Raw genomic sequence first — 17,310 nt, 5'->3', positions numbered from 1 at the left:
CAAATCCCCAGGGCTCAATTGTGGGATCTTTAGCAAAACCTCAGATACCTCTATGAAGGAAATAAGCCTTGAATAACAAAGCATTCTATCACATGTCTGAACACATGATACACCTTACAAACCACTGGGAACAAGATACTTTCACCATATTTCTACTTGCCATTGATTTTATAAGTTTTAAATAGTGGCAGTTACTCCCTTTATGGATTACATTTTAATATGAACACCACAACTGTGTACTGTACCTATTTCATTATGTAGGAATTTTTTTTAATTAATAAAAAATTTGCCTGATTCCTCCTACTTTTTCTTTTTTCTTTAATCCTCACCCAAGGACATTTTTTCATTTTTTTGTTCAGATAGAGTGGAAGGGAACGAGAGGAAGATAGAGAAAAACATTGATGTGAAAGGGACACATCGAGTGGCTGCCACCTGCACGACCCAACCAGGGCTGGGGACAAACTGCAACCGAGATACATGCACTTAATGGGAACTGAACCCGGGTCTCTCGGGACCACAGGCCAACAGTCTAACTGCTGAGCCAAACTGGCCAGGGCCGTACTTCTTTATTCTTACAAATAATAAACTTTCTAATCAACTAGACTAGTGTCAGAAAAAAGTTGATATTTGCAGGTTGAGCATTAATCCTCACATGAGGATATTTTTTTTATTGAGTTTTGTTTTATTTTTATTTTTCAATTTTTATTAATTTATTTTTGTTACAGATGTTTCTCCTTACCCCCCAGATCCCCTTCTCCTTATCCTGCCTTCCCCAGTAGTAATTTTTACATTTCTTTAGTTTCAAGTTTGTATTATTTCAGAATACTTGAAGTTCTTGAAAATGAAATGGAATCTACTCATTTCATAAATATAAAAACATTTGGTTGTGCTTAACCAAGTTTATAAAAAGCATTGAATAGTTTATAAAATTAATGTGTATGATGTTTTCATTAATTTTCAGCTTTGTAAAAAGTTTAAAATCCCACAACCTGAAATTTTCTACAAGTTTCTTAATGCTGTTCCCATAGCTACTCCCAAAGGTAAAATCTTATAAGGTCACAGTAGAATGTCAAATAGAATAAAGAAATTGAACAGTGAAGTTCACTACAGGATATATTGGTCCGTCCTGTTTTAACAAGGACTTGTTCTTGTTTGCTTTTTCAATATAACGTTAAGAAAGGGTATCACACTCCCTGGTCAGTTTGGCTCAGCGGTTGGAGCGTCGGCCTGTGGACCAGAGAGTCCTGAGTTTGGTTCCCGCTAGGGGCATGTACCAAAAAAAAAAAAAAGGTTATCACATATGTAGGTTCTTGTAACCAAAACCGCTATGGAAATGCAGGATTTTCCTTGTACACAGAATTCTTCCTAGCCTTTCATAAGTTAAATCTTTTTCCTGACCTTCAATCTGGGCATCACGTTCTTTTATATATATTTTTGTCATTTATAGAATATTAAAAAATGAAGTCATTTAGCATGTACTCTTGATTCTGAATAGTTGATTTTGTGCGATCTGGGAAATTCCTTAGTGATAACAGCACGTAAAGCATCTTTGTTGTATTGAGGGGATCACGGTTGGAATTTTCAACTTCACACATCCAGAGCAGGCAAGGGTCTGGAAAAAGGTAATGATGAGTCAAGCCTGCTTTGGGAAGCCTCTGTAAAGAATCTAATAAAAGGGTTTTGATGAGCTTGCAGGTGTGTGAACACATCCAGGTATGAAGAATGCGCTGCACCCTAACTTCTTGGGGTCAGAAGCTCTTGTCCATAGGAAGTTCCCAGACCTCACACAATGTATCTCTCTACCTAGCTGTTCATCAGTATCCTTCATGATTAGCATTTCTTCAGATGTATATTTGCTATCAATGTATTTTGATGAAATGCCAGATCATGTTCTGCCTAATGCTATGAATGTTGTCAATTTTCTTTTATTTTTTAAATTTTTTTCTTTATTGATTTTAGAGAGAGAGGAAGGGAGGAGAGAGAGAGAAAAAAACATCAATGAGAGAGAACACTGATTGGCTGCCTCCTGCATGCCCCCCACTGGGGATCAGCCCCACAACCCGGGCATGTGCCCTGACCAGGAATTAAACTGGTGACCTCTTGGAGCATGGGCTGATGCTCAACCACTGAGCCACACCAGCTGGGCTCAATTTTCTTTTAAATAAAGACCATGAAACAGCAAAGGTGCTTCTTTGAATTTTGATTGTTGTGTGACTTTTTTTGCTGTATGGAATAAACGTTCTTTATATTGTTATAAGTTCTAATAGTTTTCAGTTTTTTATGCCGTACACAATGTAATGGACAAGTACAGACTTTTGAAGATACAACAAGCTCTTGCTTTGGTAGTGTCCCATTGTAAGATCTGCTGTAATGGGGCTCCTTGGTTTGGGTCTGCACTCTCAGTATGGGCAGGGATGTGGAGTCCCAAAGCTCCGAGCAAGGGGAAATAAGAGAAGAGTGATCAGATTCTCATGCCTTGGGACAGGCACCTCAGATTTGAATCTAGATTGTGAATTTCATTAGGAATCACAAGCAAATGACCCCTTAGGGGTGGGGAACTCATTTTTCTCCTGTGTAAAATGGATATAAGATATGTCTTCATCCCTGAGCTGTTGGAGGTCAAGAGCAAAGGTGCTGGTTGGCAGAGTGACAGCCATGACTGTCGCCTGCCTGGGCTCCAGCAGCTCCCGCCTCTGCGTGCAGAGATATTCTCAGGCCAGGCAGCTGTCACCTAAAGTACTGACAAGGTTCCGTGCTTTTTGTTGTTTTTGAAAAAAGAAATGGGATTTTTCAGAACCCACTGATTCACCTGCTGCAAGGCAGGTGCTGTGGCTACTGAGGTCTTCTTCATAAGCGGTCCCCACCAGGGAATGTGCAGGCAACTCCATGGAGCTGAGTGTCAGCCGGCTGAATGTGACATGCAGGCGAGGATGTTCTTTCCTTGTTCTCTGAGGATCAATAAAAGGAACACACAGAACTCCTCAGTGCCAGTTTGCCAGGGTTAGTTACACTTTTGAGATTTTTCACCTATAATTCTCACAAAATCTCAGAATTGAAAACGAATAGCAGATTGCCGGGAACCTCCACTATTAGACAAATGAAGTAGGTTCTCCAAGTCCCATAAGAGAAGTGCGACCAATCCAAGAGGCTGGATTCCAACCCAGGAGCCTTGCCCCAGCACCAGGGAAGATCTGTACCCATGTTGGGAAGCCCTCCCTGGGATACGTCCACTGTGAGCACTGTGTTGGCTCACTGAAAGCAACTTAGCCTGCACCGTGTTTGCATCACAAGGGTCTGGAAAAAGTCCCATGTTTTTGAAAGAGTGAAAGTAAGAGAAAAGAAGATAGTTTTCGCCCTGGCCGGTTTGGCTCAGCGGTTAGAGTGTCAGCCTGTGATCCAGAGAGACTCGGGTTAGGTTCTTGCTAAGGGCACGTACCTCGGTTGCAGTTTGTCCCCGGCCCTGGTTGGGTCGTGCAGGTGGCAACCACTCGATGTGTCCGTTTCACATTGATGTTTCTCTCTCTCTTCCTCTCTCCTGACTCTCTCTGAACAAAAAATAAAAAATAAAAAAAAATAAACCTCTTTCCCTAAAAATAAAAGAATAAATGTAAAATGTTAAATATTTATACTTATTTTAAAATAAAGGATACTAACATGTTAATTCATCTCAGTTTGCCTACTCTTGGCTTTTTGTTACAGAGAAGCCAGAGGATGGATTTAGATCTGTCAGTGACTATCTCATATGAAAAATGTCTCTTGGAAATGTAAATGTATTTTCCAATGGGAAAAGAAAACACCTAGTTTCTGAAAGTTATGAAATGTATTAATAAATTTGCCAATCCTTAAGATAATTAAGAATGACTGTCACAGGGCCAGAGATGTGGCTCCAGAAGCTATTGGAGCCCACCAAATTCTTTTATCGTCCTCCAAGCCTTCCCTATTCAGTTCAAGACTGATAAATAATTGGCTTTATGAAACCAATGTCCTAGGGAAGCTTTAAGCAATCAAATTGGAGGCATGTTTTAAAATGCAAGTTTCCCTTATAGAAAGGAAAAGCCTTAGCTATCTGAGTAGATCAATTAATTTATTTTAGCTGTTACGCATTGATTGCTATACAAGTCTTTTTATTTTTTCTTTACTGATTTGAGACACACACACACACACACACACACACACACACAGAAACCTCCTCCATGCCCCCCATTGGGGATTTGGCCCAGAAGCTGGGCATGTGCCCTGACTGAGAATCAAACAGGCGACTTGTTGGTACATGGATCGACACTCAACCACTGGGCCACACTGGCTGGACAACAAGTTTAAGTAAACCTTCTTTGGGCCGTTTTACAAAAAGCTATAGAATAGATTTGAAGGTGTTACTTCCTTTTTTAGTGGTCAGATAACTAAGAGTAAAGAATGTTAAGTTGTTGGAAAGAAACTGAATGATTTCCATGATTGCAGTTGTAGGCTATGGAGATACTTATTTTTGAAAACGAAAGTTGTAAAACTGGTTATTTCTGAATGGGTAAAGAAGGGTTGTGAAAGTTGTAGAGAGGGTTACTGCTCTCCCATACGCCGCAGTGTTGGAATTAAACGCTCTCATAGGATTCCACCTCGTCTCTGCTTCATTGGCTCAAGTGCTGACACCGAGGTGCCCGGACCCATTCCTTGTGCGGTTACATTTGAATTACTATGCAATGAGGTGAGGGACATGGTGCAGGTGTAGCCAGCTGTGTATGTAGAATCTGTGAGTTGTTTGTTCATAGGCATTTAGACCCACAGGAGTAGAGCAAGGACCAGAGGTCAGGTACAGAAGGTCTCCAGGGCAGAAAGGCCAGGGTGCTTAGTAATGGCACAGAACTAGACAAACAAGGGCCTCTCCAAGGGTGACCTTTTCTCCCCTAGCATTTCTGGCCATTTGGTTTGGACCCTGCCCTGACTTTTCCTCCCCTGGGTACGTGAAGTCTTGTGGGTTAGTCCCCCGCTTAGGGGGTGAACCAACCAGAGGGACAAATAATAGCTCTTAAGCATTAAGCCTCCAGGAAAATAAGGTCTTGGAACTCCTCCCGCTCCTCTCGCCCCCAGGCTCCTACCTTTACCCTTTTCTCTCCTGCACCAGGAGGGCCCTCCTTTCACCTCTGTAACTTGTTTCCTGAGCCGTTTCTCCTACCCGTCACTTCTCCTACCTCTGTGATTTCTAAAGAAACTTTCTGTTACCCTTTGAGCATTACCTCTGAATTCTTTTTAACTAGAAGTCAAGTACCAAGATTGCTGAACCTAGATCCTCTGTGACCCCGCCAGTCTAACACGTTGTGCTGTTCTTACAGCCAACATTTTCTGGGTGAGAATGTTCTCTTTTAAATACTCAGTTCCTTTAATCTGCAGGACAACAGTTTGCCACCCTCAAATATGCCTCTCTGGGATATTGTGGGTTTTTTTTTTATCCTCACTTAAGGATATTTTTCCATTTATCTTCAGATAAAGTGAGAAGGAGAGAAAGAGAGAAACATCCATTGGTTACCTCCCACAAGACCCCGACCCAGGGACCCAACCTGCAACTGAGGTTCGGGCCCTTGACCAGAATAGAACCCTCCACTCCTCAGACAGTGGACCAACGGTGTAACCACTGAGGCAAAATGGCCAGGGCTGTATATAGGTTTTTGTAGGCTGCTTAATTTGTAGGAACTACAGCCCTGGGAGGAGCATGCAGAGCTATTAGAAGTTACCCCTTGAGAAGGACGTTGACATGTGTGAGGACAATGTCCTCTGTGAGGGTGTCTTCCTCACTTTAGCAAAACCACTTGCACCATCTGGAGAAAGCCGCCCTTATATCTGAATAACATCCTTCAGCCTGTTTACTGTGCTTTTCCTGAGAATCTCCCCTGACTACTCTCCGCCCCCAGCACTTTTGACTGTAGGTGAAGGTGGTATTTCAGGTGATGGCTTCAGACATTTGGGCCAATGACTCTGTGTTTCTGAGTTGCTTCCATGTATGCAAGAGGTATGCGTGCTATTAATGTTTTGATTGTTTTCCCTTTTTTTTTTTTAATCCTCACCTGAGGGCATCTTTGCATTTTTATTTTCAGAGAGCGGGAGGGAGAAAGGAAGGAAGAGAGAGACACACACATTGACTGGTTGCCACCTGCACGACCCCAACCAGGGCCGGGGACAAACTGCAACCAAGGTACATGCCCTTAGCGGGAAATGAATCCGGGACTCCCTGGTCCGCGGGTGGACATTCTAACCTCTGAGCCAAACCGGCCAGGGCTGTTTTTCCCCTGTTCGTAGTGTACTATCCATTTCATCATCAGACCCCCTAAAGAACCTAGCAAGAAGAAGGAAACATTCTGCCTCTGTAGTGTCATTACACACATCTTCTGTCAGTCACTCCCCTTAACTCCAAAGAGTGAAGGAATATCCCCACCACATGTGGAAGCTAAGTCTTCCAGGAGACCAGATAAAGGGACAGCAGCGACACTATGAGCATTGGTGTCAGGAGCACTGAAGCATCGGGTCCCAGGGGAAACGTACCCCTTGTTGAATATTCTCCTGAGCCCACGGGTTCTGACCCTGGTGTGGACAGAAGTGCTGCCCCGTACTGAACCTGCACAGCTCAGGGGCGCCTGCAGGGCTCGGCGGTCTTCCCCACCCAGAGGCCAAAACTCTCCCTGTTGGATGGTCTGAAGTGAGAACTGCTAACCAACCGCCAGTCACAAGTGTAGTCATGTCCTCCCTGGTATCTCTTCTGACAAAGGTCAGTCTTTTACCTTTTGAACCTGTCTATCGTCCTTTTTTGCATCTAGGATAACCTACCTTTGGACTATCAGAGAATTTTCCTCTTTTAGAGACCCCCTGTAGCACAACTTCCCACCACAGTAGGAGAGCACAGAGCACACAGTTGTTACCGTTATTTCATTAAACTTTAACTGCTAACTGTTCTACAACTGCCCATTTAGAAGAAGTATGTGTCTGTTTGTTTTGTGGTGTTTTTTTTTGGTTTTTCCAACCCCAGAGATTTCCCTGCTTTGCCTCACCTCACCCCCCACCTCCAATCTATCACCAGTGCATTTCATGTAATCCCCTATGTCTTCTCCTTCGATTCTAATGTAGAAAAAAGTTGCAAAGCCGCCATTCTTCAGAGCATTATGCAATCCATTGCCATTTTGCTTCCTGACATTTGTTGTCAGCTAGGCTCCAATAAACATAAAAATTCTCTACAGGTTTGGACATTTCTTACATGGACACCACAAGCAATTGCATAGCGTGAAGCAAGGAAAACTTCCCGGGAGGATTATCAGCATTTCCAGGGACTGAACTAATTGAAGACAGATTTCTAAACAGAAACCTAGAGCTGACCAGAAACTCAGCGAGCCAGAGCTTTCCCGCTGCCAGCTCCTGTCAGAGAGCAGAAGAAAATGCCGCAGGCTCAGGTGACTGTTTTATTTTTAATCCTTCTAGGTGATATTTTTTGCATTGGATTTTAGAGAGTGTGGAATGGAGGATAGATGCATAGTGGGGAGAGAGATGGAGAAACATTGATATGAGAGACACACATCCATTCCTTGCCTCCCTCAAGCACCCTGCAGGGGCTGTGATCTAAACTACAGCCCGGATACATGACCTTGACCAGAAATTAAACACAGGAGTTTTTGCTCTCGGGCTGTTGCTCTAACCACTGTGTACATGGGTCAGGGCTCAGTTTGTGTTATTCTTTCCTTTTCTTAATGTGCTTGTGGATACCTATAAAAACCCTCCTTTCTTCATTTGGAACATATACATATATTTTTTCTGTCTCTCAAATGTATGAATTTGAATATATTAAAGATCTTTCTCGGTTATCAAGAACATTTAACTTCACATTATAGTAACATCTAATTGGATGAATGCCTGGATGACTACGTGAACAATTGTAAATATCATTTTATTAGACATGTGCCTGTTCAACTGTATGTTAAAATAAAACCCCACTTGGTGTGTAGATGCAGTGTATAAAGTGATAATGAATAGAAAAACAAACATTTCTTCCATATCATCTGAAGGACATCCTGCAGTACACAGCATGGTGTTGTTACAGGAGTCCCAGATATTTCACGATGTGGCCGTGGACTTCACCTGGGAGGAGTGGCAGCTCCTGGACCCCGATCAGAAGATGCTGTACTGGGATGTGATGCTGGAGAACTTCAGCCACCTGGAGTCAGTGGGTGAGGACAGCTCCCTGTGTCACCCAGCATGACCCTGTTAGTGGTTTTTCTTTTCTCATCAGTTTAACTCTTCAGAATAACTGCCTTCCCCTCTAGGGGTGGAATCTCAGGTCGTTCTCTTGCCCTAGACAGGAGGGTATAATGTTCATTCTCCCTCTTTGACCGACCGCAGTCCCATTCAATATGTCTAAGTCTTTTGTCATTATTCTTGAGCAGAGTATGAAGCCAGCAAACCAGACGCACTCTCCAAGTTGGAACGAGGGGAAGAACCGTGGACAGCACAGGATGAGTTCCGTCTAGTCTGTGCAGGTGAGTGAAGGAGACTCAACAAGGTGGGCAGCTGGGAAGGCACATTCTAGTGAGAGTGGTGGCAATGAATGAGGAAACTCATCCCACCCTCCAAGGATGAAAACCGTGTTGTTTTGTAGAAGTTTAGAGAAAAGCATACATTTTTTTCTCTTCTGAGATCTGACCTGGCTTATTTTATTTTCATCTTGTTTTTTGTTTGTGTTGTTTTCTTTCTTTTAGGGTTCTCAGATCATCCCTGTCTTTGTCCACAATCACAGTATCTCTGCCTGTGTTACCAACCTTCTTACTATAAATTACACTTTCCTGGGCTCTCTGGAGAGGCACAAGTTTGAATTCATCACCTTTTGTTTTACTGCTAGATTTTCCTGGTTCCTTAGGAAATAGTGATTTTCATCCGTAACATCCAGTCTCACCTTGGATACTGTGTCCCCTTGATGAACTGGTTTTCTCGGTTCATCTATTTCATTTTTCACCCCCATGTTCCAAGGTTCTTCATACTCAGTTCTCATCATTGTTAAATGTTTTCTTCATTTCCATGAGTTAACCTCTTCCTGATCTGTGAAATGGACCCCCAAATACCTCTCCATGTAGATTGTCTAAGGAAGGCAGGCTTTCCATTCATGTATTTTACTCATCAGCATGGCAGTGGGACTCCGGCTTCTCCTTCTGTATGAGAGCAGGAATCATCTTTTTTCCATGTTTTTGAAAATTTAGTTTCTCTTCTTGCCTGAGACATTTAAAATCCTGTCCATTTTGATATCAGCTGGGGTGTTCCCGACATGCTGAGCTCCCATCATTTAATGAACAGGAAAGATCTTACTGTGTTACATGAGATCCAGGCCATACTAAGTCATAGCTTATGTCTGCTTCCAATGACTTCTTTCCTAGTTTTCCCAATTCAGATTTTATTTTATTCTTAGATGTTATAGCTGCATTTTTTTTTATCTCAAATAATTTGTTTTCCCATCATGTTTTTTATGCTTTTATTTACATTTATTTTGCATGCCGTACAATTTACCCGTTAAAATTATACATTGAACTGGTTTTCAATATATTCATAGGGTTGATCAATCGTCCATCCACACAATCTTTCTTGGAATATTTTATTTGTACATATTCTCACTGTGGTCTTGGTTCCTGTAGTAAGTTTTGAAATTGCAAAGTCTGAGGCCCCCAACTTTTACTTTTCTTCAGAAGATGATTTGGACTTCTGGATTCTTTAATTTTTATTTGAATTTTTTATTCTGCTTGTGAATTTCTGTAAAAATACTTGGATTTTGATAGCAATTACATTGAATCTCTCTGTTTTGTATAGTTATTCTTTTCTATCCATATTATACATTTTAATCCAGAATCACTGGGTACTCTTTTATCAAACTCGGCCTTTAATTTTTTCCAACTTAACTTTGTAAGTTTCAGAATAAAAATTTTACCCTTCCCTTTCTTAAGTACATCCTTCAGTATGCTATTTTGTTTTCATAATGCTGTAAATGGAATTCAGAATTGGTTTGTTTTTTTTTATCCTCACCACCCGAGGACATTTTTCCATTTTTTGTACAGATAGAGTGGGAGGGAGAGAGAGGAAGAGAGAGAGGGAAACATCGATGTGAAAGGGACACATCGAGCGGCTGCCACCCGCACAACCAACCAGGGCCGGGGACAAACTGCAACCGAGGTACATGCCCTTAGCGGGAACCGAACCCGGGTCTCTCCGGACCGCAGGCGGACGCTCTAACCACTGAGCCAAACCAGCCAGGGCCAGAATTGTTTTTTTTAATCACATTTCCTGGTGATTCTTTGCCCAAATGTAAAAATGAAATCAATTACTGAATATGAAATCATATTCTGACGACACTTGGTCTCAGGTAACCCAGTGTCCTGTGTAATGAAATTGCAGTTTCTCACGTAGTCATTTCCATGGTATTTTATCATCTTGGTAAGATAGTTTCCATCCTCTTCCTGCACACTTCTAAATGTGTCCATACCTGTGATTGCCTCCTGCAGTTGAGGTGATCACTTCATGCCTTTAAACTTGCCTTAGTATATGCTAATATTTGAAGGTAACAACTGTGCAAAACATGAATCAACCTTGTTCCTACTCATCCCATTATTTTCCTTCTCAGTAGATGTACTATATAACCAACCATAACTTTATATTGTAAGGTAGAAACTGCCGTACAGAAAATAAACGAGCAGTGAAAGACTGGGTGCTTGTCCCCGAACTGGGCTTTGAGGAGTGGAAATGGTTGTCCGATAAGTTGCTTCTGAGCACATAAATGATGGATGTGAGTCACTTCCATTGAGTGTTTTAAATGTGAGCCTAAGAGAAGTAGAAAGAGCTGAATGTGTAATGTGTGTGAGGAAGGTCTAGTAAGCTTGTCTAGATGAGTGAAGTGAGCTCATGGAAGAAGGACATGAGGTGAGGACAGTGGGGTGGCAGCTGGGGTTCTGAGATACAGGCCACACATTGCCTCTTGAGGCCATTTTAGACCTTGCTGTCATTCCAGATGAAATGAGAACCAGGAAACACATTTGAGTAGAAAAATGGCATTATTTAGCTAATTTTTTAAAAGGTCTATTTTGCCTACAATGTAGAAGGTCAGGGAGGGAAATGTATTGTTATAGTCATGGTTACAGTTAGTAACAGTAAAACATGCAGATTGAAATTATGAAAAATAATCTACGAAAGAATCCAGAAGTGACATGAAATGGGCCAAATTACCTGATCTAATCCAGTGAGTCTCTTAAAAGTATTTAAAGTTAAGCAGGGCCGGTGTGGATCAGTGGTTGAGCGTCGACCCCTGTACCAAGAGGTAGCCAGTTCGATTCGCAGTCAAGGCACATGCCCAGGTTGTGGTCTAAATCCCCAGCGGGGGACATGCAGGAGATGGCCAATCTGTTTTCTTTCTCATCAATGTTTCTATCTCTCTTTCTCTCTCTCTAAAATCAATGAAGAAAAGAAATTATTTATATTGTAAGGTAGAAACTGCCGTTTGGCTCAGCGGTTAGTTAGAGTGTCGGCCTGCAGTCAAGAGAGACCTGGGTTTGGTTCCCGCTAAGGGCGCTTACCTCGGTTGCAATTTGTCCCCGGCCCTGGTTGGTCATGCGGGTGACAGCCACTCGATGTGTCCCTTTATGTCGATGTTTCTCTCTCTCTCTCTCTCTCTTTCTCCCTCTCTCTCTTCCTCTCTATCCCTCCCACTCTATCTGAACAAAAAATGGAAAAATGTCCTCAGGTGAGGATCCCATTAATGAATCATTCTTCTCTTTCAATAAAGGTGGTGTCAAAAGTAGATTTACATTGGTGACTACATGGAACAGTTTTTTTCTCATAATTTTATTAATATAGCATTATTTTCTATGTGAACATTGCAAACCTACTTTAAAATTTTTTTTTTTTCTCATTGATTTTTTAGAGAGGAAAGAAGAGAAAGAGAGAGCTAGAAACACCAATGAGAGAGAACACTGATTGGCCGTCTCCTGCATGCCCCCTACTGGGGATAGGCTTCACAACCTGTGCATGCGCCCTGACCAGGAAACAAACTGGCAACCTCTTAGTGCCATTGGTCAACTCTCAACCACTGAGCCACACCAGCTGGGCTGCAAACCTACTTTTGCCCCCTGTATATCCTCATTTCCTCCACCTCTTAGATTTCCTTGCTCCTTTCTTGTATTTTCCAGGCTGCAATTGCCTTGATTACCTTGCTACTGGTGTCTATACATAGAATATTAAACCTGGGTGTCCAACAAATTTGAATCAATTTTGGCATATCTACCTATAAATAGTGTCAGATCTGAAAACTTCAGAGTTCAACCCCATAGGTCAGCCCCTGTTCAGATGTCAATCATGAGTCCAGATTGTCATTTGTACTTCTGATCCACTGGCTATGAATGGAAAGTTCTCATGCGCTTGTCCTTGGGTTTAATGAATTTGCTGCCAAAGCAGCCTGGTGTGTGTGCCACAGTGGTTGAGCTTTGACCCATGCACGAAGGGGTTGTTAGTTCATTTCCTGGTCTAGGAACAAGACCGGGTGGTGGGCCTGGACCCCAGTGGGGTGGGGAGCATACACAAAGAGGTCAATCAATGTTTTCTTTTATTGATGTTTCTGTCTCTCTCTCCCTTACCCTTCTTCTCTCTCTAAATTCAATAAAGAAAAAAAAAATTTTTTTTAAATATTTTAACATGCTCACAGTACTTGGAGAAATACTTATGTTTACTAGTTGATTATAAAGATGTAAGAAATACAGTTGAATAGGTACAGGCCAACTTTTGAAAATTCCTGAATCCATGAACTTTTTTTTTTTAATCCTTACTCGAGGATATTTTTCCACATATTTTCAGAGAGTGTCAGGAGAGGGGAGAGAAAGGGAAAGAGATAGAAACATCAATGTTAGAGGGGCAATTGACTGCTTGTGTTCCGCATGACCCCAACCAGGGCTGGGTACGAACTGCAACTGAGGTATGTGCCCTTTTCCAGAATCAAACCCACGACTCATTGGTCTACAGGCCAACGTTTTACTGCTGCGCCAAACCAGCCAGGGCTGAATACAGGAACTTTTGTTCCTATTGAACTGGGGCAGACTGTCCACTGGGCAAATGTGTTTGTTTAAAAAATAATAATACAGAATTGTATTAGGTCTTCCTAAGAATTCTTATAGAGCTTTAATTCCTAGGCCCTTCCTCCTTTTCCATGGGTCAGTGTAAGAGCTGAAAGGTGAGCCTTCTAATCAATTGGTGACTAGTTCCATCCTGAAATACTATCAACCATTAGCATAAACTCACCTTTACTAGTAAATTTTTTTATATATATAACAATAGATACTCACTCATATCACTTAGGATATTGCAAGATTTTTAGCAAGTTCAGTGTTAAGAACTCTGGACATCAACCACTTATGTTTGTTTTGTTACAATGTAGATTGTCGCTAGTTACCTCACACAAAGTCATTTTGTAAAAGCAGTTCTGTATCAAATTAGGATTGGAAGAGAATGCAGAGTGAATCACTGTTCTCTTTTTTCCTAGCATGCAGGCAAGATGATGATCCTCTGCAGTGTCACCTGCAAATTGGAAACGTTCAGAAGAGTGTGGAACGATGCTGTGAACATAACACATTTGAGAAAAGTGAAAAACCTTTGCATGGTAACCAACAACTATGTTACCCTGAAATTACATTCCCTTTCAGTATGAAAAACATCAATAATAAGTCCCAGGTCATTCAGCAACAGAGAACTCATGCACTGAATGTGGGAAGGCCTTCAAGATATCTCTTCTGACTCGACATGATAGAGTTCATAGTAGAAAGAATCCTTATAGATGTACTCTGCACAGTAAAGGCTACTTTATGAAATACTGGTTCTCTGAACATCATAGAATTCATGCGAGACTAAAACAGTGTGAGTGCTTTGAATGTGACAAAACCTTCCTGAAGAAATTAGACTTGAATATATATCAGAAAACTCTCATGGGAAAGGAACTTAATGTAGGTACTGACTGTGGGGAAATGCTCATCAAAAAGTCTCAGTACATTTGTCATCACCAAACTCAAAACACAGGAGAGAAATCTTGTATCTATAGTAAATGTTACAGAAACAATGGCCGTATCACCACCCATCAGCAGAAACATGCAGGACAGAAGCCCTGTGTATGTAGTGTATGTGGGAAAGGCTTCACCACGAAGAGCCATCTGATTGTACATCAGCGATCTCACACAGGAGAGAAACCCTGTGTATGCCGTGCATGTGGAAAAAGCTTCACCGTGAAGTCGAACTTGGTTGTACATCAACGAACTCATACAGGAGAGAAACCTTATATCTGTAGTGAATGCGGGAAAGGTTTCACCAGGAAGTGCGGTCTGATTATACATCAGCGATCTCACACAGGAGAGAAACCTTATGTATGCAGTGAATGTGGAAAAGGGTTCTCAGTGAAGGACAAGCTTGTATTACATCAATGCACTCATACGGGGGAGAAACCTTACATGTGTAGTGAATGCGGGAGAGGTTTCAAAACCAAGTATGACCTGATTATTCATCAGCGATCTCACACAGGAGAGAAACCCTATGTATGCAGTGAATGTGGAAAAGCCTTCCCAGTGAAGAAGAAACTAGTTTTACATCAAGGGACTTATACAGGACAGAAACGTCATTCTTGCAGTGAATGTGGAAAAAGCTTCACAGTTAAGGTAAACCTGGTTGTACATCAACGGACTCATACAGGAGAGAAACCTTATATCTGTAGTGAATGAGGGAAAGGTTTTACCACGAAGGGCCTTCTGATTATATATCAGCGATCTCACACAGGAGTGAAACTCTATGTGTGCAGTGAATGTGGAAAACGCTTCTCTGCGAAGGTCAAGCTTATTTTACATCAGCGGACTCATAAAGGAGAGAAACCTTATACGTGTACTGAATGCGGGAAAGGTTTCAAAGCCAAATATGAACTGACCACACATCAGAGAAAACACGCAGGAGAGAAACCCTTTGTATGCAGTGAATGTACATCAACGAATTCATACAGGAGAGAGACCATATTTCTGTAGTCAATGCAGTAAACGTTTCACCAGGAAGAGCTATCTGATTGTGCATCAGTGATCTCACACAGGAGAGAAACCCTTTGTATGCAGTGATTGTGGAAAAGGCTTTCCAGTGAAACTTTAGCTGGTTGAACATCAGTGGTCTCATACAGCAGAGAAACCTTTTGTCTGTGGTGAATGTGGGAAAGGTTTCACCAGGAAGAACCATCTGATTCTGCATCAGCAATCTCACACAGGAGAGAAACCTTATATCTGCAGTGAATGTGGAAAAGGCTTTTCAATGAAGAACAGGCTTGTTTTACATCAACGGACTCATTCAGGAGAGAAACCTTATTTCTGTACTGATTGCGGTAAAAGTTTCACCAGGAAGGACAATCTCAATGTACATCTGCGATCCAGAAGAGAAACTGTTAAATGCAGTGAGTGTATAAAAGGCCTCCAAGTGATGTTGCAGCTGGTTGTACATGAATGGACTCACAGGACAGAGACCCTATGTATGTAGTGAATGTGGAAAAGCCTCACAGTGAGGTTGAACCTGGTTGTACATCAACAAACTCATAAAGTAGTTAAATATTTTTTTTAATCCTCACCCTAGGAAATTTTTTTTGATATTTTGTTCAGATAGAGTAGGAAAGAGAGAAACATCGAAGCGAAAGGGACACATCGAGTGGCTGCCACCCACAGGACCCAACCAGGGCCGGGAACAAACTGCAACCGAGGTACGTGCCCTGAGTCTCTCAGACCGCAGGCTGACATTCTAACCGCTGAGCCAAACCAGCCAGGGCGCAAGCTCGTTTTATATTAAGGGACTCATACAGGACAGAAATGTTATACATGTGGGAATGTGGGAAAGATTTCATGGCCAAGTATGACCTGATCACACATGAATGAAAACATACACGTTAGATGTGTATGTGGTAAAAGCGTCACAATGAAAGGTGCTCTCATTTCACCTCAGCAATGTTTATTCTTCAGAGAAACCCTGTATGTGCAGTCAGTGTGGGAAACAGTTCATCAGGAAGAGATTGCTTATTGAACATTTGCAAATTCATACAGGAGAGAAATCCTATGTATGCAGTGAATGTGGAATGGGCTTCCCAGTAAAGGCACAGCTGGTTTTACATCAATGGACTCATGCAGGAGAGAAACCTTATATCTGTAGTGAATGTGGTAAAGGTTTCACCAGAAAGAACTATCTGAATGTGTACCAATGGACTCATAGGAGCCAAACTTTTATATCTGTAGTGAATGTGGGAGAGATTTCAAAAAAAGTATCACCATATGTCACCAAAAACACAGGTGAAAAGCCCTATGTATGTAGTGTATGTGGAAAAGGCTTTACCATGAAGACTGATCTCACTTTACATCAGCCAATCCACACTTAGGAGAAACCATATATGTGCATTGAATGTGGGAAAGATCTTATCATTAACTCATTTCAGTGTACATCCAGCAAACTCATACAGGAGGTAAATTTTTTTTTATCCTCAGACAAGGACTTTCTGCATTTATCTTCAGAGCGAGCTGAAGGGAGAAAGGGAGGAAGAGAGAGAGAAACATCTAAGTGAGAGAGACACATCGACTGGCTGCCACCCACACAACCCCAACCGGGACTGGGGACAAAATGCAACCGAAGTATGTGCCCTTAGCGTGAACTGAACCCAGGACCTTCTGGTCCACGGGCCAATGCTTTCAATGCTGAGCCAAACTGGCCAGGGCCACGGGGTAAATTTCTATATGCAAGAGAAGTGGCTGAGGATTATTGGGGAAAAGGATGCTTATTGCATCTCTGTGAATGTATATGAAGAGAAGTCATATATTGGCAATTCGCATCAAAAGGGCTTCACCATGAAGAGTCTCCAGGTATACATCAGCGAGCTCATAGTGCATTAAATTTTAACAAACACTCTGAATAGGGGGAAGGCTTTAGCAAGAAAGCATGCCCCCATAACATGAAAGATTTCACCTAGGAAAGCCTACATTGCATATACTGAATGTGGAAAGTTCTAATTTCCCATCAGAAACCCTGTGAATGTGAGGAATGTGGAAAAGCCTTCCCTACAAAGTCAGGACTCCGTGTTTTTCAGAGAAAACCTGCAAGAATGAGGCCTTGTGGGTGGAGCGATTGTGGGAAAGCTTTGGACCACTTGGCAATCTTTCTGAAACAAAAGTATTCACAAGTCCCCATTTGGGGGTAAACCCATTGCACGTTGTAGGCCTTCAAGATAATAGTGTAGAATGAAGAATAACTTTTCACAAGGAATGTAGG

The 17,310-nt window shown here is 41.9% G+C and overlaps 3 protein-coding genes across 9 annotated transcripts in view; all 3 read left to right on the top strand.

Annotated features, from left to right (window-relative positions):
* Window positions 1-17,310, top strand: part of LOC118638283 (zinc finger protein 615-like) — a 150,100-nt gene that overhangs the window by 29,233 nt on the left and 103,557 nt on the right. For 3 of the 7 annotated variants that reach the window (XR_004961083.1, XM_036273989.1, XM_036273993.1), the window contains exon 4: window positions 8,415-8,507. The exons of 2 other annotated variants lie outside the window; for them this stretch is intronic. Coding sequence is in view for 2 of the 5 variants with exons in the window: in XM_036273989.1 (XP_036129882.1) it covers window positions 8,415-8,507 (93 nt within the window). In the remaining 3 variants the exon portion in view is untranslated. Of the gene's footprint in view, window positions 1-7,286; window positions 7,428-8,414; window positions 8,508-17,310 lie in introns of those variants that run through there. 2 more of the 7 variants (XM_036273987.1, XM_036273986.1) reach the window with 2 other exon arrangements.
* Window positions 1-17,310, top strand: part of LOC118638304 (zinc finger protein 615-like) — a 279,374-nt gene that overhangs the window by 222,360 nt on the left and 39,704 nt on the right. The window lies entirely within an intron of this gene.
* LOC118638733 (zinc finger protein 432-like) lies at window positions 14,010-15,099 on the top strand. Its single transcript, XM_036274870.1, is given in 2 exon segments — window positions 14,010-14,936; window positions 14,977-15,099. Coding segments are annotated over 2 exon segments (1,050 nt in total).

The sequence above is a fragment of the Molossus molossus genome, unplaced genomic scaffold, assembly GCF_014108415.1.
Source record: "Molossus molossus isolate mMolMol1 unplaced genomic scaffold, mMolMol1.p scaffold_m16_p_21, whole genome shotgun sequence".
Taxonomy (NCBI): domain Eukaryota; kingdom Metazoa; phylum Chordata; class Mammalia; order Chiroptera; family Molossidae; genus Molossus; species Molossus molossus.
The sequence above is the reverse complement of the archived record's forward strand: the minus strand, read 5'-3'. Positions and strand labels throughout refer to the sequence as shown.